This window comes from Lemur catta, chromosome 8, assembly GCF_020740605.2.
Source record: "Lemur catta isolate mLemCat1 chromosome 8, mLemCat1.pri, whole genome shotgun sequence".
NCBI lineage: Eukaryota > Metazoa > Chordata > Mammalia > Primates > Lemuridae > Lemur > Lemur catta.
In genome coordinates this window covers 23,883,283-23,909,168 of record NC_059135.1, presented here as the reverse complement: position 1 = coordinate 23,909,168, position 25,886 = coordinate 23,883,283, and the positions used below count along the sequence as shown (strand labels likewise).

Sequence of the window (25,886 nt, the reverse complement as noted above, 5' to 3'; positions counted from 1 at the left end):
ACGGCACTCACTCTAGCCTGGGCAACAAAGCAAGACTCTGTCTCAAAAAAAAAAAAAAAAAAGAATGGGTTGTAACTCTACTTTTTGTTTTCTAAATGATTTAAGAGCCTAATGCACTTTTAAAAAAATTATTAGTCTAAAAGTTAGTCTTGTCATACACTGGTTTGTAATGCCACATTTTTCTACATAAGAGACTAATATTTTCTTGTTTGTTTGTTTTTTTAGAGATGGAGTCTCTCCCTGTTGCCCAGGCTGGAGTGCAATGGCACGATTATAGCTTATTGCAGCCTGGAACTCCTGGGCTCAGATGATCCTCCTGCCTCAACCTTCTAAGCAGCTGGGACTACAGGTACATGTTATAATACCTGGCTAATTTTTAAAAATTTTTTTTAAAAATGAGGACTTACTATGTTGCCCAGGCTGGTCTCAAACCACTGACCTCAAGTTATCCTCCCACCTCAGCCTCCCAAGCAGCTGAGATTACAGGCATAAGCCACCACACTTGGCAGAGACTAACATACTTAAAATAATTATTATTTTATCTTTTGGGACTTACAAAGTATAAGGATGTAATTTTGTGACACCAACAACAAAAAGAGGTGGAAACAAAGCTGTAAAGGACCAGAGTTTTGTGAATTCTAAATTCAAATTAGAATGTTACAACTTTATAATGTTAAATGTAATCTTCCTGGTAACCACAAATAAAATAGCTATAGAATATATACAGAAGGAAATCACAAATAAATTTAAACATTTCAGTATCAAAAAATCAACTAAGCACAAAAAAAGACAGTAATGCAGGAAATGAGTAACAAAAAAATGATAAGAGGATAGACACAGTGGCTCACACCTGTGATCTCAGCATTTTGGGAAGCTGAGGTGGGAGGAACTCTTGAGTCCAGGAGTTTGAGACCAGCCTGGCAACACAGCAAGGCCTTGTCTCTACAAAATATCAAAAAAATTAGCTGGTGTGATGGCATGCACCTGTAGTTCCAGCTACTCTGGAGGCTGAGGGAGGATCACCAGAGCCCAGGCATTTCAGGTTGTAACGAGCTGTGATCATGACACTGCACTCCACACTGGGTGACGGAGTGAGATTCCAGCTTTAAGCAAAAAAAAAAAAAGCTATAGACATTTAGAAAACAAATAACAATATGACAGAAGTAAGTCTATCCTTATCAGTAATTACTTTAAATATAAATAGATTAAACTCTCCAATCAAAAGATAGAAATTAGAATGAATAAAAATACATGATCCAATTCTATGCTGTCTAGAAGAGACTCCTTTTAAATCCAATGACACAAACAAGTTGAAAGTGAAAGGATGGAAAAGACAGTCCATGTAAATAGTAATCAAAAGAGAGTAGGGGTGGTGATACTAATATCAGACAGAAAGAGACTTTAAATCAAAAAAGTGTACAAGAGACAAAGAAGGACATTATATATTAATAAAAGGTTAAATGCAGCAAGAAGATATAACAATTATAAACATACACACACCTAATAACAGATCATTAAAATACATGAAGCAAAAACCGATAGAACTGAAAGGAGAAATCAACAGTTCTACAATAATAGTTGGATACTTATATAACCCGCTCTTAATAATGGACAGAACAACTAGATGGAAGATAAGTAAAGAAACAGAGGACATAACACAATAAACCAACTGGATTTGACAGAAATATACAGAACATTCTGCTCGACAACCATGAAATACAAATTCTTTTCAAGTGTACATAGAGCATTTTCCAGGAAAGACCATGTTAGGCCAGAGATTAAATCTCAAATCTCAAGAGATGTAAAAAGAAACTATCATAAAAAGTATCTTCTCTAACCACAATGGAATGAAGTCAGAAATCAAAAACTGGAAAATTGACAGATTTGTGGAAATTAAACAACACACTTTTAAACAACCAATTGATCAAAGAAGAAATCACAAAGAATATCAGAAAATACTTAGAAATGAGTGAAGATGAAATACAACATACCAAAACTTATGGAATGCAGTGAAAAAGTGCTAAGGAGGAAATTTATAGCTATAAACACATCAAAAAATAAAAGACCTCAAATTAACAATGTAATATTATAAATTTAGGAACCTAAAAAAACCAATCTAAATCAAAAGCTAGCAGAAGAAAGGGAATAATAAAGATTAGAGTAGCAATAAACAAAAACAATAGAGAAAATCATTGAAACTAAAATTTGGTTCTTTGAAAAGATCAACAAAATTGACAAACTTTTAACTAGATGAACTAAGAAAATAGAGAAGACTCAAATCACTAAAATCAGAAATGAAACTGAGGATGTTATTGCTGATTCTAAAGAAATTAAAAATGATTACAAGAGAGCACTATGAACAAGAGTACACCAATAAATCAGATAATATCAATGAAATGGACATATTTCTAGAAACACAAAACTTACCAAGCTTAAATCACAAAGAAATAGAAAATTTGAATAGATCTATAACTATTAAGGAGATTAAATCAGTAATCAAAATCTCCTGACAAAGAAAAGCCCTAGACCTGATGGCTTCACTGCTGAATTCTACCAAACATTTAAGAAAAATTTTTTTAGAGATAGAGTCTCACTCTGTTCCCTAGGCTGAAGTGCAGTGGCATGATCATACTTCACTGTAACCTTAAACGCCTGGGCTCAAGTGATTCTCCAACCTCAGCATCCTGAGTAGGTGGGACTACAGGTGTGCACCACGATGCCAGACTAATTTTTTTATTTTTTTGTAAAAACGAGGTCTCACTATGTTGCCCAGGCTGGCCTTGAATTCTTGGTCACACAAAATCTTCTTGCCTTGGCCTCCCAAAGCACTGGGATTATGGGCATGAGCCACCATGCCTGGCCTTCAAACATTTAATGAAAAACAAAAGCCAATCCTTCTCAAAATTTTCCAAAAATATGAAGGGGAGGGAACATTTCTTAACTCGTTCTATGAGACCAGAATTACCCTGATGCCAAAGCCAGGCAAAGACACTATAAGAAAACAAACTGCAGATCAATATCCCTTAGACACATTGATGCAGAAATCCTCAAACAAAAACTAGCTAACAAAATTCAGCAGCACATTAACAGGATTAAAAACCATGACCAAATGGGATTTATTGCTGGAATGCAAGGATGCTTCAACATGTAAAAATCAATCACATTAACAGAATGCAGGGGGAAAAAACCAACCACATGATTATATCAATGGATGCAGAAAAAGCATTTGAAAAAATCCAACACCTTTTCATGATAAAAACACTCAACAAACTAGCATTAGAAGAAAACTACCTCAACAGAATCAAAGCCACATATGAAATATTCACACTGAAAATATCACACTCATGGATAAAGATTGAAAGTTTTTTTTCCTCTAAGATCTGAAACAAGGCAAGGATGCCTGCTTTCACCACTTCTATTCAACACAGGACTAGATGTTCTAAACAAAGCAATTAGGCAAAAAAAGAATAAATGGCATCCCAACGTAAAGGAAGAAGTAAAATTATCTCTATTTACAGTGGATATAATCTGACACATTAAAAACCCTAAAGATTCCACCAAAAACTGTTAGAATTAATAAATGAATTCAACAAAGTTGTAGGATAGAAAGTCAAAACACAAAAGTCAGTTTCATTTCTGTATACTAACATGAACAATCCCAAAAGAAAGTTACAAAAAATTTCCATTTATACTAGCATCAAAAAGATTAAATACTTAAGGATAAATATAATAAATACTTAACCAAATAGGTGAAAGACTGGTACAAACTATAAAACATTGCTGAAACAAAGAAGATCAAAATAAATAGAAACACATCCCACATTCATGGATTGGAAGACTTAATATTGCTAAAACGTCAATACTACCCAAAGCAATCTACAGATTCAATGCAATCCCTATCAAAATCTCAATATCTCTTTTTATAGAAATAGAAATACCCACCCTAAAATTCATATGTACTCCCATGGGACCCCAAATAGCCAATATAATCTTGAAAAATAAAGCTGGCAGATTCATACTTCCTGACTTCAAAAATCACTAAAAAGCTACAATAATCAAAAGGGTGTGGTACTGGCATAAGACAGATATATAGACCAATGGAACAGAATAAAGAACCCAGGCCGGGCGCAGTGACTCACGCCTGTAATCCTAGCACTCTGGGAGGCCAAGACGGGTAGATCGTTTGAGCTCAAGAGTTCGACATCAGCCTGAGCAAGAGCGAGACCCCATCTCTACTATAAATAGAAATAAATTAGCCAAACAACTAAAAATAGAAAAAAATTAGCTGGGCATGGTGGCACGTGCCTGTAGTCCCAGCTACCCGGGAGGCTGAGGCAGGAGGATCACTTCAGCCTAGGAGTTTGAAGTTGCTGTGAGCTAGGCTGATGCCATGGCACTCTAGCCCAAGCAACAGAGTGAGGCTCTGTCAAAAAAAAAAAAAAAAAAAAAAAGAAAGAAAAGAAAAGAAAAGAAAAGAAAAGGAAGGAAAGAAAGAAAAAGAAAAAGAAAGAAAGAGAAAGAAAGAAAGAAAGAAAGAAAGAAAGAAAGAAAGAAAGAAAGAAAGAAAGAAAGAAAGAAAGAAAAGAAAGGAAAGAAAGGAAGGAAGGAAGGAAGGAAGGAAGGAAGGAAGGAAGGAAGGAAGGAAGGAAGGAAAGAAAGAAAGAAAGAAAGAAAGAAAGAAAGAAAATAAAGAACCCAGAAATTAAATCCTCACATAAATGGTCAAATGATTTTTGACAAAGGTGTCAAAACCATTTGGTGGGGAAAGAACATAGTCTCTTCAACCAATGATCCTGGGAAAACTGAATATTCAGATGCAAACAAATGAAATTACACCCTTACCTAACACCACATACAAAAATCAACTCCAAATGGATCAAAGACACCAATGTTAAAACTAAAAGTATAAAAATCTTAGAAGAAAACATACAGTAAAAGTTTCATGGCATTAGATTTGGCAATGATTCCCTGGATATGACACCAAAGGCATAGGTAACAAAAAAAAAAATGGACTTCAAAAAAATTTTTAAAATTTGAGCACCAAAAGATAACATCAACAGAGTAAAAAGGCAACCCACTGAATGGGAGAAAATATTTGCAAATTATATATCTAATAAGAGATTAATATCCAGAATATTTAGAGAACTCCTAAACTCATCAAGAAAAAAGCAAACAACGAAATTAAAAACTGGGCAAAAAACTTGAACAGATATTTCACCAAAAAAGATACACAAATTGTCAATAAGCACATGAAAATATGCTCAATATCAGTAATCATTAGGAAAATGCAAATCAAACTATAATGAGATACCACTTCACACCCATTAAGATGGCTACCATAAAAAAAAAGCCCAAATATAAATGTTGGTGAGAATTTGGAGAAACTAGAAATTTCTCCCACTGTTGGTGGGATTGTAAACTGGTATAGCCACTGTGGAAGACAGTATGGTGGACCCACAAAAAATTAAAAATAAGAGTTTCCATATGAACTAGCAATTCCATTTCTGGATATATACCCAAAAGAATTAAAAACAGGATCTCAAAGAGATATTTTTATATCCATGTTTATAGCATAATCACAATAGCTAAAACATGGAAGCAAGCCAAGTCTCCATCAGTGGGTGAAGCAAAATTTTGAATATACATATTATGAAATATCATTCAGACTTAAAAAGACATTCTAATATATGGTACAATATGGGTGAAAGTTGAGAACATTATGCTAAGTGAAATAAGCGAGTCACAAAAAGAAAAATACTGTTATGATTCCAACTCATATGAAGTACTTAGAATAGTCAAAATCATAGATACAGACATAGTTGCCAGGGGTTAGGGAGAAGGGGAAATGGACAGTTATTATTTAATGGATATAGTACTTCAGTTTTAAAAGATGAAAAGAATTGTGGAGTTGGATGGTGATGGATGCATAATGAATGTTATGAATATACTTAATAACACTGTAGACTCAAAAATTGTTAAGATGGTAAATTTTATAGTATATGTATTCTATCATAATAAAAAATTTGGAAAAAAATGTATATTATTTCTATTAACTGGAATCCAATAAGGAAGTTCTGAATTTCTCAAAAAGTATTACAAAATGATTTTGGTTAAATACAAAGGCATTACAAAGATAGCTTCAATTTATAGCAACATATCAAAAATCTTAATATAAACTAAGTACATTTTTATAAAACCTTTCTAACAATTATTTTGGGTGACGAAATGAGAAGGAACTAAAACAGTAAAAATTTTTATCAAAAACAGAAGAACCCAACAATACCTTGGAGGCACGAATCTGCCTGTGAATATCTGTTAGTTGTTGGATTTTGTATTCGAGCTCTGAAATCTGGGCTTGAAGCCAAGTCCATCGGCTGCCAACTCTTGCTCTGTCTACAAGCCACTTCCATTCAGTACTACAGTTACTGTGAACAAGACAAACACTGTTAGTCTAAGCACAAAGGCAATCAAGTTTTCACAGAGACTGCTTAATAACTTCCTTGACTCCTATCATAAAATCCAAATCCTTTACAAAACATCTAATTATACGAAGGGAGAATGGCAGATTGATTTCTTATAAGGAAATAAAAGGTTTAATTTCCTTACCTTTCCAGCCCATAAATGCCCGTTTTTATTCAGTATTACCCATCATGTAGTAGGATAATCCCTCTGCTACTTAGTACTTTATTAATGCTGAAGAGCTTAAATAGGGATGGGCCAGCAAAGAAAAGGAAACGTGAATAACGATACTAACACCATGTAAATAAACACTGTTAAATGAGATTTTTATATGAAGCAGGTGTCAATATTGGACAAGCCGTTAGAACTGTACTAGATGTAAATCTATGTAACAAACTTTAGTGTACTCAAATTTACTATATGTAATTTTCATTTGCTAAAACGGGGATCATTACTAGCTAATTAAATACTTAAAATCAATTTAGGGAAATTATCAAAAATTATTAAAAACATGAATGTTCTGCTACATTTCAAATAAGCATACAAATACATAGGTGTTGAGATGTTTGTTAAGATAAAGAACTTGTTAGAAACCTGATTCCTAGGATTCACAAACCAGAGATCACAAAGAATTTATATAAACCCTTTTATGCATATTTGAAAATAAGGATTAAATCCTCCTAGTTTTTCTATCATGTGGCAAAGCACTGCTCTAATACATAATTTGTGAGATTACAAATTAATTACTTGATGAAAATATTTCAACCATTCCAACTAGAAAAGAATTATTTGAGATTACAGGTGGTATGTGTGTGTGTCTGTGTGTGTGTGTGTGTGTGTGTGTGTGTGTGTGTGTGTGAGAGAGAGAGAGAGAGAGAGAGAATTAATTAGGAGATACAGATTGCCAAGGGAAAATATGACAGAAATTGAAGGTATAACTGAAGCGCAACAACTGCTTAATTACAAAACATATAAATGTCATAAAAAAGTATCTAAAATGCATTTATTGTCAAAACCTATAGAATGTACAACATCAAGAGTGAACCCTAATGTGAATTATGGACTTTGGGTGACAATGATGTGTTAATGTAGGTTCATCAATTGTAACAAATGCACCACTCTGGTGTGCCATATTGATAATAGAGAAAGTTGTACATTTGTGGGGACAAGAGGTATATGGTAACTCTCTGTACTTTCCACTCAATTTTCCTGTGAACCTAAAACTTCTCTAAAAAATAAAGTTTATTAATTTTTAGAAATGCATTTAACTACAATGGAATATCTTTCATGTAACATTAGCCAGAGAAAACATTTATTCTAAGAGATCATTTGCTGTCAGATAAACAGAATGCAATTGTTATAACTTTGCTATAGAGAATTTATTCCTTATAATAGGATTTTACATTATATCAATGTTTCCAAAAGGATATTTTCAAAAATATTCTGATTTCATACATTGTGACTGAAGATAGCATATAAAGTAGGATTTATATTGGTATTATTTGTTTACAGTCATTGTGATTTTGTAAATTTGACATTTCTAAAAAAATCACATTTTTATAACTACTGACAAAATAAAAGAGAATGCTAGTGTATTCAAAATACACTAGCATGGATAATATTTAGTAACACTAAATGCCAATCATGAAATTAGAAAGGAAGGCAAGGGCCATAGCACGAAATAACTTGCACAGGTGAGGATAAAGTGTTTGCACTTTAATTCAAAATGGAAACTACTGGCAAGGCAGTAACAAAAAATTTTTTCCAAGCACTTTGGCTACTAAGTAGAGAACGCATCATGGTGGGACATGAAAGAAAATAAGGAAACCAATTAAAATGTAACTATAATAATCTGGGTATGGTACAAATAGTCTCCAAATATTTCATGTGCTGCCCTACATTTCCCAGCCTCATTTGCACTTAAGTTGGAGCCATGTGACTAATTTTCACCAGTGGGCTGTGAGGAAAAGTGACATTGTCATTTCCAGTCCATCTGAGGACCTTCAAAACCACTAGTGCAGGTAGTATAGTTATAAGACTGAAGAGGATCATAGTCCAAACCACATTGGACTTTATGTAAACCATAGTAGACCTCTGCTATGTTAAACCAGCAAGATTAGAAGACTAATTTGTGACTTTATATATAGCCTATTCTGACTAAAATACTGAATATGAAAATAGCTTAGGCTGGGAAGTGAAGGGGAAATAAAGAAGATACGTAGCTAAGAGGATGGATTTAAGGTACATTTTAAAGCTCATAGGACTTGCAGAAATATGGTGTGGAAGTAAACAAAGGAAAAACAAAGATGATCTTACACATTCTTTAAGCTCCAGTTGGAAAATTTCCCTATAACATGCAATCTGGCTTGGCTATCAAACTGATGATTAGTTAATGGTCAAATATAATAGAGAAAAAAGAAAATTTTCATAGAGCTCATGTTATTGTCCTTCTGATAAAAATATATTGATACTGAAATTAGGATTATAAAAATCATTTTTATACTCATATACTACATTAAATTATACTAACATAGAAAAATAGTAATACCAGATTAAATTTAAGTAAACTAAATCATACTTTCTAATGTGTGAAATAAATTTTCTGTTAAGGATAACTTATTCTACATTTTAAGTGAATAAAATCTGTTTGCTATGCTTAAAAGTGGTAAGCAAACTTTCTCACCAAAAATGTTCCCTTGCTTGAAAACATGTTTTTCTCAAAAATAATTATGGTTGTAAACATGTTACAGATAAACATAGGGCAACTTGCTCAAAGGAGATTAACACCTGTTGTATCCTAAAGTCAAAACATGTTTTATGTAAATAACTTACCTAATCAATGATGCAAATGGTTTACATAATTTACATTGTAATCAATCAGAACATAGCTTATGCAACAGCAAACCCTTAGGAATGTGAGGCATACTTAGTGTCCAGACTTCCCAAGTACCGTAGAAGACTGGTCTGCCAGACCACTAAGAATACAGCCTCCCTGCATCTCTCTGGACTGTGTTAAACTGATCATAGACCACCACATGCTGAACATAAGGTGGGGCTCCTACCTCTAATAAAGATCAAGGCAAAGACATTTGTGAGTGGAGCCCACCTGGACCAGTGGTCCCCAACCTTTTTGGCACCAGAGACCAGTTTCACAGAAGACAATTTTTCCACAGCTGGGGTTGGGAGGGAGGGGCTGTATAATACATATGAAGCTTCACTACCTCACCTGCCACTCACCTCCTGCTGTGTGTGTGGCCAGGTTTCTAACAGGCCACAGACTGGTACAATTTCTCTTAGTACCAACTAGTTGTTGATATAATGACCCAACTCTGCCACTGTAGCACAAAAGCAGCTATAGATGATACATAAATGAATGAGTATGGCTGTGTTCTGATAAAACTTTATTTAAAAACAGGCAGTGGGCCAGATTTGTTCCTTGGGCTGCAGTTTTCCAACTCCTGATGTAGAGCACCTTTTCATATGCTTCTTATGCTTCCCAAGGGATTACAACTTTTTTTGATGATGTGCCTATTCAAATATTTTGCCCATATTTAATTGGATTACCTTATTATTGATACATGTCCTGTATCAGATATCTATCAGAAATATTTTGTCCCAGTTTATAGCGTGCCTTTCTCTTTGTAATGGTGTATTTAGAGAAGTAAATTATTCTAATTTTGATGAAGCCAAATTTATCAAATTTTCTTTTTATGGTTAGCTCTTTCTGAATACTAAGAAATATTTGCCTAACACAAAGCCATGAAGATTTTCTCATGCTTCTAAAACTTCAAGAAGTTTTAGAATTTTGGTGTTTAGATCTATGATCTAATTCAAGTTAGTTTGTGTGTATGGTGTGAGGTATGGATCCAGATTCCTTATTTCCTATAGAAAATCCAGTTTCTGAACCATTTCTATTTTATATTTATCTAGATAAAAGATTCTATTACCCTTTAACAAATAGATCTACCTATTATAGTCAAAAAATACTATAATAGATATAAGACTGACTCTGAATACTGTATTTGTTGCCTATACACATACAAATACAACCCTTACCCATTTGGATAGCTATCTATTAACTATGTCAACACCTTATGTAAATACCACACTACTATTATAGTTCAGAGTAATTCTTGAAATCCAGTAGTGTAAATTCTCCATTGTTGTTCTTTCTTGTTTGGACCATTCTACATTTGGGAATAAGCCTGTCAATCTCTACCCCAAAACAGAAGAAAACAAAACAAAAAAACTACTAGCATTTTTATTAGGATTGCATTAAATTTACAGATCTTTGGTGGACAGGTGACATCTTAACAATACTGAGTCTTCCAATCAATGTATATGGTATATATCTGTGTATTTACATACTGTTAATTTCTCTTAGCTATGTTTTGTACACTTTTTAAAATTTACCTTTATGTATTTTAATTTATAAATGCTAGAATATAGAAATATACTTGATTTTTGTATTTTGACCTTATATGCTGTGACCCTGATAAATTCACTTGTGAGTTTTAGTAGCTTCCTTATAGAACATACGATTTTCAATGTATATTGTCATGTCAACTGAAAATAAAGACATTTTGACTTCTTTATAATCTGGATGCCTTTCATTATTATTCTTACCTTTTTGCACTGATTAGGAAGGAATTCTAGTATAATGTTAATTATAAGTCATGTGAGTGGACATCCTTACCTTCTTCCTGATATTGCAAAGAAAACATCCAGTCTTTCTCATTAAATAAATTGTTAGCTATAGATTTTTTGAAAATGGCCTTCACCAGACTGAAAAAGTTTCCATCTATTCCTGGTTTGTTGTCAGTTTTTATCATAAGCGGATTTGAATTTTGTCCCTTTTTTTTTGTTTTTTGGTATCTATGGATATAGTTTCTCTTTTTTTCTTTAATTTTTGAATATTACATCAGTCTTGTCTCCTGGTATAAATTGATTTGGCCATGATGTATTTTTGTATTTTGCTAGACTCTACTTGCTATTTCATTAAGGATTTTTTTTTTTTTTTTTTTGTATTAACAAAGAAGATACGGATCTGCTGTTTTCTTGCACTATCTTTGCCTGGTTTTGGAATAAATCTAATGCTGGTCTCATAAAATGAGTTGAGAAGTATTCCTTCCTCCTCTATTTTCTGAAGGAGTTTATGTAGGATTAGAATTATGTATTCCTTAAGTTTTAATAAAATTAATCAGTGAAGCCATCTGAACCTGGAGTTTCCTATGTGGGAAGGTTTTAAATTATTCAATTTTTCTAATGATACAGGTTTTTCAGGTTTTATATTTCTCTTGTGTCTTTCAAGCAATTAGAAAACTTAGTCTAAATTGTTGAATTCATTGGCATGTACGTATTCAGGATAGAGTTACTCCTTGGTATCCACAGGGGATTTGTTCCAGGATCCAATCCCTCCAAACCCCATAGAATACCAAAATCAGCAGATGTGCAAGTTCCTTGTATAAAATGGTGTAGTAGTTGAAAATAAGCTACACACATTCTTCTGTATACTTTAAATCTTCTCTAGATTACTTATAATACCTAATACAATGGGTTATGTAAATAGTTGTTCTACTGTATTTTTTATTTGTATCATTTATTATATGATCATTTTTGTTTTTCCTCAAATATTTTGATTAAATTGGCTTAATCTGTGGATACAGAGGATTAACTGTATTCCCTATTAATGCATAGAACATTTATAGTGATGCTTTTCTTTCCTGCCATTAGTAATTTTCTTCCTGATCAATATAGCTACAAGTTTATAATTTTCTCCATTGCTTTTACGCTTTATAATTTCAATGCTTTATCATTTTTTCCTCCTACTTGCTTGGGTTTAATTTGCTATTGTTTTTGCTATCTCCTTAAAGTGGGACATTTAGACCATAGACATTACATCATTCTTCTTTTCCAATATAAGCACTTACAGGCATAAATTTTCCGAATAACACTGCTTCAGTAATTAAGTAGCTACATTCTACAAATTTTGACATGCTATATTTTAACATCACTCAGTTCAAACATTTTATAATTTCTCTTGTGATTTCTTCTTGATCCATGAGTTATTTAGAAATGTCTGGTTTAGTTTCTACAAATTTTACACACACATATTTAGTTTCTTACCATTTCTTCTTTTCTTTGAGTAGATCTGAATTTTTGCCCAGTATGTTTTCCTTCAGCCTGAAGATCATCTTTTAAAATTTCTTTAGTGCATGTATACTGACAACTTTTCTCTGTTTCTGCTTATTTGGAAATGCAATTTTGTCTTGTTTTTAAAAATATTTCACTGAGCAGAGAATTTTAGGTTGACTTTTTTTTCCCCTTTCAGCACTGTAAATATATCATTCCATTTTTTTTTCTGGCTTACATAACTTCTGGTGAGAAGTCAGCAGTGATTTTTTTTTGTTGTTGTTGTTAACCATTTCTTTTGAATGTCTATTCTCCTGTTAAGCTGAAGTAGTTTTCACTTCAGAAACTATTATTTTTCACTTCTGAAAGTTCAATAGTTCATTATGATATCTTAAATTTCTCATTATGTTCATGTTTTCCTTTCAAGTTCTTAAGCATATTTACAATAGATATTTCAATATTTTTGCTGATTATTTTCATCATCTCTGTCATTTCCAGGTCTGTTTCTACTGATTATTTTTCTTCTGGTTCTTTGCATATTTAATACTTGGACACATATATTAATATATAAGTATAGAAACAAATGTCTAGTAGCTGGTTTTATATAAATACATATACTATAGGTATAGGAATATTATATTGTTGAATGTGTGGGTTTTGTGGTCTTCCTTTAAAGAGTGGTAAGTTTTGTTTTGTTAGGTTATTAAATTATTTGCTATTCAACTTTCATCAATTTTAGCTTACTTTCAAGCTTTGTTAGAATAGGTATAGAGTAGCCATCACACTTAGGTGGTCATTAAATAAGGGACGGTGGATGGTCTAAAGAAAATAACTAGTAAATTAAGAAGTCTGTAGGCTTAACAACTATGACCAAATAAGATCTGTGGCTGTGGTATTTTCACATATAACTGACTGGAGGAAAATAGACTGGAAACCTACATTTCTGAGGAAACTCTACTATCAAAAATCTAACACAAACTTACCTGGGAGCCAAATCTGCCCCAACAGAAAGCAGGGTGAGAACGCAGTGGAACCTCCAATATGGGTAAACTAACACTCACTTCAAATACAATCACGAAGAATAATGGACAAAGAATAATTCCCAAAGAGTAAAGTCAGGGACAAAGGACAGGGAGCTTCTCTCAGAAAGGAAAATTAGGGTTCTAGTAAGATCTTGTTCCACTGCCAGAGCAATAAGTCTTTTTTCTTTTTTTTTTTTTTTTGAGACAGAGTTTCACTCTGTTGCCTGGGCTAGAGTGCCATGGCATCAGCCCAGCTCACAGTAACCTCAAACTCCTGAGCTCAAGCAATCCTTCTGCCTCAGCCTCCCAAGTAGCTGGGACTACAGGCATGTGCCACCATGCCTGGCTAATTTTTTTCAATATATATATTTTTAGCTGTCCAGATCATTTCTTTCTATTTTTAGTAGAGACAGGGTCTTGCTCTTGCTCAGGCTGGTCTCGAACTCCTGCCCTCAAGCAATCCTCCTGCCTCAGCCTCCCAGAGTGCTAGGATTACAGGCGTGAGCCACTGCACCCGGCCTCAGAGCAGTAAGTCTTATTATTATAAGGACCAGGAACTGTCATGTATATCCCATTATTCTTTTTTCCCAATGGAAGTTTTTATTGTAGCTTTCTTGTCCCTACTTCATCATACATACAAGCAGCAAGAGGTCAAGAGAGTTAAAAAAACTTGCTTATCAATTTATAGGGTACCATATCATGAAGAACCACATCTGGACCTGATGGAAAGGACTTTACTCCACCCACTGAATATGCCTTTGGCTTATCATACTTGAAGAGTTGGCATATTTTATGTAAGAGAGGTACATGGATATTTGGGTGGCTAAAGAGGCAAATTGAACAGACTTCATATTTTCCCCTAATATCCATTCTCTTATACTTTTTGGATAATGGGACTCCTTGAGTTTTAGCTGAGTCCTTGACAGCTCAGCTAGAGACTTTATTTCCCAGTATTAAATGCAGTTAGGTCTAACTAAATGTGATGAAGTCCTTGACAAGAAGCCAAAATGTGAGCCAAGTGTGAGCCAAAATGATGTGTGCAACTTCTGGGTCTGGCCATTATAAATGACTGGGACATGATTAAGTCTTTAAAATGATTAGGTATGGAAATGACATGAAGTATCAGTGAATCTCAACAATATAAGTAAAGTTAGCATCCTAAAGGACAGCAATGCTAACAGGTCTCTGCTAAACCCTGTGAAGCGTATCTAATTCTTTTTTTTTTTTTTTTTTTTGAGACAGAGTCTCACTTTGTTGCCCGGGCTAGAGTGAGTGCCATGGCGTCAGCCTAGCTCACAGCAACCTCAAACTCCTGGGCTTAAGCGATCCTACTGCCTCAGCCTCCCAAGTAGCTGGGACTACAGGCATGCGCCACCATGCCCGGCTAATTTTTTCTATATATATTTTTAGTTATCCAGATAATTTATTTCTATTTTTAGTAGAGATGGGGTCTCACTCAGGCTGGTCTCGAACTCCTGACCTTGAGCGATCCACCCGCCTCGGCCTCCCAGAGTGCTAGGATTACAGGCGTGAGCCACCGCACCCGGCCTAATTCTTGATAGTTAAATGAAAGAAAAATAAATTCCATATATTTATGTCGAGGTCTCTGTGTTAGGAGAGCTTAGCCTATACCTTAACCAATATACTTCTCCTTGAAAAATATTTTATGCCATTAGGATCATTTGGATTAACAAGTTCTTATAAAATGTTCATTGCCTTTAAGAAAATTAAGCCTTACTGATATACAGGTTAATAACTTTAATATTCTGCCATCTAGTTGTTCACATATATACACACACTCATGAAATAAAAATCAAAATAAATAGACAGTTGTGAATTCTAGGTATTTTAGCATGAAGATAAAACAAATTAAAGGGTGTGATTTAGGATGTCTGAGGACAATCTAGGACTGTAACATAAAAAGGGTTGCTAAAAGGAAGTATATGTCAAAGGGAGTAAACAGATCTTGATATATTATGCAATTCTGATTAGAACTCTGGCAGAACCTACCGTGTCAACTTCCCAAACTGAAATTTTCAGTATTAGTTTAAAAGAATTCACACATCAGATGCATAAATTTAGTCTTATTTTCCTGCCATCTCTCCAACCCAAAAAAAAAGGAAGAAAAAGAAAAAAAAAGAGGAGTTTGAGAATACTTATGCACCCTATCACTACCACCCCCTTTCTCTTGTATGAAAAGGATTTTGAAAGTTAATTGTCTATTAAATAGTCTTAAATGTGTTTGTAAAATCCCTTGTATGACATCAAACATTGACAACTAGAGATACATTTTTAAAAGGAAATACTGTAAATGAATTGTTAAACTAATAAAAATATATTTATTTGCTAAAGGAACAATCAGTTCAACAAACACTGTGCGTGTGCACGGGTGTGTATATGCATATATGTGTCTCTTGTTCAGAAAGCCAGGCAATCATGTAGTGTTTTCAAACTAAACACTGCACAAGGGCCTGGCTGAAAGGGCAAGCAGAACTATTAATAAAATCCAAAAAGAGTTCTGTACTCCAAACCCTGCAATTACAGACCGAAATCTGCTCAGAGGAAGGAAAACCTTTTTCTAATGCACGCAAATGGTTAGTGTTGGCTCTGTCAAACACTATAATGGGCCCTGAAAAGAAATAGGATAAAAGGTATTTCAAACTACCCCTGTTGCTCAAAAAGGTGACTACCACTAAGCCAGAATCGAGTAGAGGTGTTTGTGCTGTAACACCACATATGCATTCCTGAATAACCTCATGTTCTACAAAATAAAAATAGCTGGACTTAGGGTGAAAATAGTTAGTGCCAGACCACTCAAAACCTATGGCACTTTAAAATCTGAGCCCTAACAAAACTGTAACAATCCTTATAAAAATCTAAAGTTTCCATTGGCATTTGTACCTAAAATAAAACAATCCACCTTTAAAACTTCATATCCTGGGGCTCATGCTTCTCCCTTTGATGTGGGTCCTTGAAGCAATTCAGTTCTAATAGAGAACAGTTTAATAAAAACTAAAAATATCTCCTAGAGATAGCCTTTTTCATTAATCAATTTATTTTTAACACAACGGAAATGTCTTTAAAGCATATTCCACTGAACTTGTAGTCTCCTCAGATCTTTTAAAATACAGAAATATATAGCAATTATTGAAACTAATAAACCATCAACTTATTTAGCTATACGAGGGTACTTCTACAGAATTTTCAGTATGTTCTTTAGATCTTAATAGACTGCTAAGTATTTCTCTTTAGTTGTGAAAAGCTTGACCCTAATCATTTATAAGCATTAACATGTTTGAAATGGTTTGGAAACAATCCACATTGTGTATACATACTGTGTGTAACATTCCACATTATATTGATATCATTCCCCCATATGCCAAATACATATACTAATTCACATTTAAAAAAAGATGTAACACAACAAAATGAAAGCATTTTAAAAATATCACTAAGCATTAAATGAAAATTATTTTTAACAATCTTAAAGATAATATTATACAGTATGTTACTTAAAATGATACTGATGTTTACATGCATGAATTTGAAATACTGTATTTCCTCAATGCTAATATGTCACTGATTTCAAGATAGACCGTCAGTTTAATAATAGAATTCCCTGGGGTGGGGAAATAATATAATATTAATTATACATATTTATTATAGGGTACATCTCACTTTGGAAACATTAAAATGTGATAAAAATATGCATTGGGAATCCAAATGTTACATTGAAAGTGTAAATAAATCTTCCTGAGCTATGCTTTTTTTTAAGATATGAAAATGTATTGTTTTTAAAAAACAATATTGATGACATCAATTCTATAAAAAGACCACTTTTAGAACTAAACAGTATTTGCAGTGTTTAGATTTGTCTAAGAAACTTTAAAATTGTGTTCATGATTTTTAAAAATATTTTTTAGCTTTTATTAAGGTACAAATGGCAAATAAAAACTGTATATATTTAAAGTGTACAATGTGATGTTTTCATATAATACACAGAAAAATGATTAAATTAAGCCAATTAACATATCCGTCACCTTACATACTTTTCTTAATGGTGAGAACATTTAACACTTTTTATAGTGAGAACACTGAAAATATAAGTCAAAATGCACTGGGTTGTGTCCCAATAAGCCCATTGTAAAGATGAAAAATTGTAAGTTGAACCGTTGTAAGTCAGTGATTTTCTGTACATACTATAATATTAACTATAGTTACCATGCTGACAATCGATCTCCAGAAATTATTCCTCCTATGTAACTGATACACACACATACAAACATTACATTTTCCTTATTCATTCATCTCCCCATGGACACTTAGGTTGATTCTATATCTTGGCTATTAGAAATGAATATGAACGTGAGAGTGCAGGTATCAATTTGACATAATGATTTCATTTCTTTTGGATGTATAACCAGAAGTAGGATTGCTGGATTAAAGGATAATTCTATTTTTAATTTCCAGAAAAACCTCCTTACTATTTTCCATAATGGCTATACTAATTTACTTTCCCTTGAACAGTGTACAAGGGTTTCCTTTTTCTCTATATTCTCTCCAACACTTGTTATTCTTTGTCTTTCTTACAACAGCCATTCTAACAGGTGTAAGATGATTTCTCGTGGCCAGGCATAGTGGCTCACGCCTGTAATCCTAGCACTCTGGGAGGCCGACGTGGGCAGATCGTTTGAGTTCAGGAGTTCGAGACCAGCCTGAACAAGAGCAAGACCCTGTCTCCACTAAAAATAGAAATAAATTATATGGACAACTAAAAATATACACAGAAAAAATTAGCCGGGCACAGTGGCGCATGCCTGTAGTCCCAGCTACTCGGGAGGCTGAGGCAGAAGGATCGCTTGAGCCCAGGAGTTTGAGGTTGCTGTGAGCTAGGCTGACACCAGGCACTCACTCTATCCCGGGCAACAGAGTGAGACTCTGTCTCAATCAATCAATCAATCAATCAGAAAAAAGAAAAAAAAAAGATGATTTCTCCTTGTGGCTTTAATTGGTACTTCCATGATGATTAGGGATGTTGAACATTTTTTCATAAACCTGTTGGCCATTTGTAAGTCTTCTTTAGAAAAAAATCTATTCAAGTCTTTTGTTCATTTTTTAATTAGGTTGTTTTCTTCCTGTTGAGTGGTTTGACTTCCATATATTAATGTATTAATACTTTAGACATTAACCCCTTATCAGATGTATGGTCTACAAATATTTTCTCTCATTCTGTAGGCTATCTCTTCATACTGTTGATTGTTTCTTTTGCTGTGCATAAGTTTTTAGTTTGATGTAATCCAATTCATCTATTTCTGCTTTTGTTCTCCATCCTTTGGAGTGCATACCAAAAAAATCTTTGCCAACACCAATGTCAAGAAGCTTTTTCCCTCTGTTTTCTTGTAGTAGTTTTATAGTTTCAGGTCTTATGTTTAAGTCTTTAACCCACTATGAGTTTATATGGGGGTATGGAGTCAGATAAGGGTCCAATTTCATTCTTCTGCATGTAGATATACAGTTTTCTCAACACTATCAAAAAGACTGTCCTTTCCTCATTGTGTGTTCTTGGCAACTTTGTTAAACAACAGCGGACCACAAATGTGTGGATTTATTTCTAAGTTCTCTATTCTGTTCCACAGGTATATACATACATGTTTTTAATTCCGTAGCATACTGTTTTGATTGCTATAGTTTTGTAATATATTTTGAAATCAGGTAGTATAGTACCTCAAGCTTTGTTCATTGTGTGCAAGATTGCTTTGGCTGTTCTGGATCTTTCCTGGTTCTATACAAATTTTAGGATTGTTGTTCCCTATTTATGTGGAAAAAGTCATTGGGATTTTAATAAGGATTACATTGAACCTGTAAGTCACTTAGGGTAGTATGGACATTTTAACAATATTAAGTCTTCCAATCCATGAACACAGGCTATTGTTCCATGTATTTGTGTCTTCTTCAATATTTTTCATCAATGTTTTATAGTTTTCAGTGTACAGACCTTTCACCACCTTGATTAAATTTATTCCTAAGTATTTCATTTTTTATGCTATTTTAAACGGGATTGTTTTCTTGATTACTTTTTTGAACAGTTTACTATTAGTGTATAGAAACACTACTGATTTTTATATGTTGATTTTGAATCTTGCAACTTTACTGAATTAATTCATTCTAACTGTTTTGATGGAGTCTTTAAAGATTTCTGTCTGAAGTGAGTATCTTATAAAGGACATATGGTTTGGTCTTTTTTATTATCATTACTTATTCAGTGACAATGTCTTCAGATTGAAGAATTTAATCCAATTAGATTTAAGGTAATTATTGATAGGTAAGGATTTATTACTGTCATTGATTCATTATTTTCTATTTTTTTATGTTTTTTATTTTTTATTTTTCTATTTTTTTATTTTCTATTTTTTATTTTCTTCCTCTCTTGCTGTGTTCCTTTGTGATTTGATGATTTTCTGTGGTGGTAAGCTGTGATTTCTTTCTCTTCATTCTTTATGTACCTACTATAGGTTTTTGGTAACCACAAGGCTTATAAAAAAAAGTCTTATATTAATAGTTCTAAGGGTCTATTTTAAGCTGATAACTTCAGTCACATACAAAAACCATACTTTTACTCCCCCTCCTATTTTATGTTTTGAATGTCAATATTTATCTTTTTATATTGTGTATTTTGTAACAAATTATTATAGCTATAATTTTTAATACATTTCTCTTTTAAACTTCATACTAAAAATATAAGTGATTTACACACCACCATTACAGTATTAGGAGTATTCTGAATTAACTACTTACTTACTTTTACCAGTGACTTGTATACTTTCATGTTTTCAGGTTCCTAATTAGCATTCTTTTTTGTTCAGCTTGAAAAATTGGTCTTACCATTTCCTGTAAGGCAGGTCTAGTGGTGACGAATTCCCTTAGCTTTTGTTTGGCAAAGTCTTATCTCTCTTTCATTTCTGAATGACAGCATTGACGGGTAACATATTCTTGGTTGTTTTGTTTGTTTGTTTTGTTTTTCTCTCAGCACTTTGAATATATCATCCCACACTCTCCTGGCCTGCCAAGTTTCTGCTGAAAAATTTGCTGATAGCTTTCTGAGAGTTCCCTTGTAAGTGAGAATCTTCTCTCTTGATGCTTTCAAGAGTCTGTCTGTGATTTTTAACACTTTAATTTTGGTATATCTTGATGTAATCTTTGATTTGAATATGATTGGAGACCTCTGACCTTCCTTTACCTGGATGTGAATATTTTTCCCCAGATTTGCAGTTTCAAGCCATTATTCTTTAAAAAACACTTTTTACTCCCTCCTCTCTTCTTCAATTGCTATCATGAGAATGGTAGCTCTCTTGAGGGTGTTCCATTAATTACATAGGCCTTCCTTTTCATTCATTTTTTCTTCTGACTAGATATTTTCAAATAACCTGCCTTTGAGTTCACAGACTTTCTGCTTAATCAATTCTGCTGTTGATACTCTCTATTGTATTTTTCATTTTCTTCATTTTCCACTCCAGAATTTCTGCTTGATTGATTTTAATCTCTCTGCTATACTTCTTATTTTGTTCACATAGTGTTTTCCTGATTTTGTTGAATTGTATTTCTGTGTTCTCATGTAGTTTGCTGAGCCTCCTTAAAAGAATTTTTTTAATTCTTTGTCAGGCAAATTCATAGATCTATTTTTTTGGGGTCAGTTACTGGAAAATTATTGTTTTCCTTTGGTGGTGTGATGTTTCCTTGGCTTTTCATGTTTTTTGTTTTTTTGCATTAATGTCTGCATATTTAATGGTGCAGTCACCTCTTTCAGACTTTACAGATTGGTAAAGTCTTTCACCAACAGGTGGGTACAAGGACACAAGCGGGGTGATGTGTGACAGTTCTGGCTCCAGTGAAGACATGGCAGTATGATCTCTGTACAGCTCTGTCAACTGACTTTGGCACTGGCAAAGATGGCAGGGGTCCTCAGCAGTCAGTGTCCATCGAGGCAGCAAAGGCTATTGGGTGCTTTGGTCATGAAGGCTCACAGGGTCTTCCTGATCTCTTATTCTCCCACCAGGGAAGCTGTGGCCAAGGGAAGCTCTCTTAGCGCTGGATATGTCTTGCAACATTGGCGGCAATAATGTCTCATGTGTCACATCTATGAAGCTGCCACTGAGCTGGGATCTCAAGCACAAGCATTCATAGAGAAACCACTGCTCCAGAGCCAGGGGCTGAGGTGGCACCCATGTCTGAGGTGCAGGTGCCCTCGATGCCACATTGGTAACTGTGCAAGATGTGATTGCTTATGGAGTAGCCAGGGTGCTAAAGTCCAAAGTGCCAGCATAAACAGAACTACAGTGGTTCCAGGGTCTGGGGCACATGCTTACTCACTGTGGCACCAGAGATAGTAACTGGAGTGCAGACACACAGAGAAAACACAGCTCCAGGGCCTGGGGTACAGATTAACCCATACTGGTTTCTGAAGCATGGGTACATGAGAGGCTACAGGGCTTCTGGGTTTTGGGGAATGGGCTAGTGTGCTTTGGTGGTGGCTCAGATGTCAGAAGCACAAGTGCTCAAAGAGAGGCCGGGCGTGGTGGCGCACGCTGGTAATCCTAGCACTCTGGGAGGCTGAGGTGGGCGGATTGTTTGAGCTCAGGAGTTTGAGACCAGCCTGAGCAAGAGCGAGATCCTGTCTCTACTAAAAATAGAAATAAATTATATGGACAGCTAAAAAAAATATATATATAGAAAAATTAGCTGGGCATGGTGGCGCATGCCTGTGGTCCCAGCTACCTGGGAGGCTGAGGCAGGAGGATTGCTTGAGCCCAGAAGCTTGAGGTTGCTGTGAACTAGGCTGATGCCATGGCACTCTAGCCTGGCAACAGAGTGACACTCTGTCTCAAAAAAAATAAATAAATAAATAAAAATAAAAAAATTAAAAAAAAGAGTGGCAACAGAGCCAATGTCTGCAACACAGGTGCATGCAGAACACCCCAGCCTTCTAGGCTTTGGGAAAGACTAGCCTATAGCAGTGATGGCTCTCATGTCTGAGGTAAGAGTGCATGTGGTATGACCACAGGGCCAGAGTCTGGAATGTGGACAGGTATGGAGCAGCCCTGAAGTCAGGGCCTTATGTGGGGGTATGCATGGGCAGTTGAAGCTCTGGAGTCTGGGGTGCATGTGGGGTTGGGAGGATGGTGGCCCTCATCTTGGAGTGCCACAACAGCAGCTCCTTCTTGGTGGTGGTGGGGTGGTCCAGCAGTATCTTCCTCTGGAGGGTCTGCAGTGGTGATGGCTGTTGGTCATCTCGGTGGCAAAAGATGCTGGTGCTATCTGCAGAGCAGGCTCTGATGACCATGGTGGCACCCACCACATGCCTAATACCGATAAGCTCCTGGCCACCTTCTTCGTTCTCCAGATGTGTCAGGTATGCTAATCTTCTCAGCTTCTCTGTACTTATTCTCCATTTTGTTTTTTGCTCCACAGTGTTGCTTCAGGTTCTTACTTGGACTCTTGAGCCCTCCCAAAATGATTTTCATTCATGGATAGGTGTCTATTTCTTGTTTATGGTGGGAGGATGAAGGCTAGTATCTCCTACTCTGCTATCTTGATGATATCATTCTCCCAAGCTGTACTTTCTTGTCAAAACTAGGAAAACAAAGGTGGTCATTTCCTTCTGAGAAATAAAATTAGATATTATATAACTACTCCAAAGGGGCTTTACTATTCTGCTTTCCCCATATAGGACAAAATTGCCATTTTGTTTCTTCTATGAAGGTGACTTATTTTAAAATGGAAGTATAAAAAACTTCTAAGTGATACATATTATATAGCAATTTCAAGGAAAATTAGTTACATTATAATCACCTCTAGAGTTTTCTAAACAACATGGTCCAAAAGAATAAGTTTCTGTGTCTTTCCCCATCCTGTGAAAATCAAGACAATAAAAACAATTATTTAACTTAGTCATCCCCTGATATATTGGGGTGAAGAAGAAAGGATTGTAATTCACTGGTTTAGAGCAAGATTTTTAAAAATGTATACATATACAAGCAATGTGATGCTTTTCTGATAGAAAAACTTCAACTTTATAGAATATCTTAATTTTCCTTTTCCAGTTAAAACAAACAAAATACTTTTTCTGTTTTCTTTTGGTGACTTGAACGTCGAAAATGCCTCAGTCAATTTAATTTTGGCCTAAGCCAGCTAAAGTCTTTAGATACACTAGTACAGCCTAAAATTGAAGTTAGCTAACATCCCAGCTCTGCCATAAAATAACTTTATAACACTGAGAAAATATAGTAAACATATTATCTTTTAAAATCACATTACTTGAAAAAAATGCCTTTTTAAAACTGAATGAACTTATTTTAACTGAAGTATTACTTTCCTCCAAGATGTCCACACACTACAGTATAAAACATTTCTTTACCATTTTTTAGCTGCTAATCCATTTCACAATTACATGTTTGAATTGCTGCCCTTTACTTCCTTTCTGCTTCTCCTAATGGAAGAAGGTTCTTCACTCAAGTATCATTTGCAAGTTCTCTAGAATTGTTTTTCATTCAATTTTTTCTTTGTTTTCCTTGCAAGTAAAATAAATAAAATCAAACTTCTCCCATCTATGTCAGAAGTGTGGAAAATAAAAAAGATAATAAACGCAAAAACAATTTGTAAACTTCATATTATACAAAGTTACTCTTCTTTGCAATTTATTAATGGAATGTTATCAGTTTCTTTACCCTTTGAATCTCACACTGAGTTTCTACTTTTTTTTTATTTATCCAATTTCTCAAAAGGAAATACTAGATCACCTAGCTCTTCAATTCTTTTCCTTTCCATTGGCAAAACAGGAAAGCAAGAACAAAACTATGAGTATTCATATCTGTGGGTCTCCAAAAAATTACTTTGGTCTTTTTCTCTTTTTCAGTCTGGAAAGATTCATCCAACCACTCTAACTAAACATCAACAATTCTCCCTTATTTCTTGGTGAATGCCTAAATCTGTTGAAAAGAATTTCCTTAGTAAGCCTGCCTATCTATATATGTAAGTAAAAACTCAAAGAAAATTTGAATATATGGGGAGCAATTTGGGGAAATGTTGCGAATTTTTTTCTCCCATTTGAAACAATTGTGTTATTTGGAAGATACTGGTGGGCTTCCTGGAATAAGACAAGAAACTATGTTTCATCCTTTTCTACAACCTTGGATGACTAAAACATGCATGTGTCAAAATCTGTGTTTCCCCAACATGCCATCCTGGAAAAAAGTACCTGATCATCATTCCTCAGGAAAAAAGAAAAGAAATGATAGAATTCTAAAGCTTTACTACCACATGAAAACATAATTGTAGCAGACTCTTGTCAGTGACCCACCCACATCCCCTCACATTTAACCAGTTCAGTGCACAGGGCCCTGACTTCCAACTGCCAGCACCTGCATTTCTTTCATAGAGGGTTTCTTTTTGGTATTGCTGGAGCTTACTTTGCCACCCAAGTGGCAGAAGGGAAGTGCCAGGGAATTAACACTACCAGTAGCAGCTTTCAACCAATAACTGATGGGAATTAGTGTAAAAATACCCCCAATTCTCACCTCTCAAATGAGTTAACATTGAAGCATGTATTCTACATTGGCTCTTCAAGTTTCTACCAGCAATATGAAACTCCAGTTTTCCAAAATAGTAAGTTGCTTAATAAGGCACCCTTTATTGGCTGCCTTATCAATGCCTTATTATGTACTGGTACTTTATATTTAAAATTTCATCTAATTATCTTCAGAATTCTTTATGATAAATCAAAGATAAGGAATGTGATTCAGAATGGGTAAGAGTAACCTTGCTTAGGGTCACAAAGCAAGCCATGATTGTGACACAAGAATGTCCAGAGCCTGGGCTCCTTCACCAAAGGAAAAGAACATTGGGGGAAAAATTCCATTCATATTACAGTATAAGGACTATATCTCAAACCTACAGAAAACTGTAAAGTATCCCTAATTATCTTTTCTGAAGTAAACTGACCTTTTTTTTTTTTACTTCTAATGTACACTAGCCTCTCAACCAAAAGTTATTATTAAAGTCTATCAGTAATATCATGATGAATTTTTTTTTTTTTTGAGACAGAGTCTCACTTTGTTGCCCGGGCTAGAGTGAGTGCCGTGGCATCAGCCTAGCTCACAGCAACCTCAGACTCCTGGGCTTAAGCGATCCTACTGCCTCAGCCTCCCGAGTAGCTGGGACTACAGGCATGAGCCACCATGCCCGGCTAATTTTTTTGTATATATATTTTTAGTTGGCCAG

The 25,886-nt window shown here is 34.6% G+C and overlaps 1 protein-coding gene across 8 annotated transcripts in view; it reads right to left on the bottom strand.

Annotated features, from left to right (window-relative positions):
• KANSL1L (KAT8 regulatory NSL complex subunit 1 like) overlaps nt 1-25,886 on the bottom strand; it is a 120,469-nt gene that overhangs the window by 74,643 nt on the left and 19,940 nt on the right. For all 8 annotated transcript variants that reach the window (XM_045559510.1, XM_045559518.1, XM_045559516.1 and 5 more), the window contains exon 3: nt 6,284-6,425. In XM_045559510.1, the coding sequence (XP_045415466.1) occupies nt 6,284-6,425 (142 nt within the window). The remainder of the gene's footprint in view (nt 1-6,283; nt 6,426-25,886) is intronic.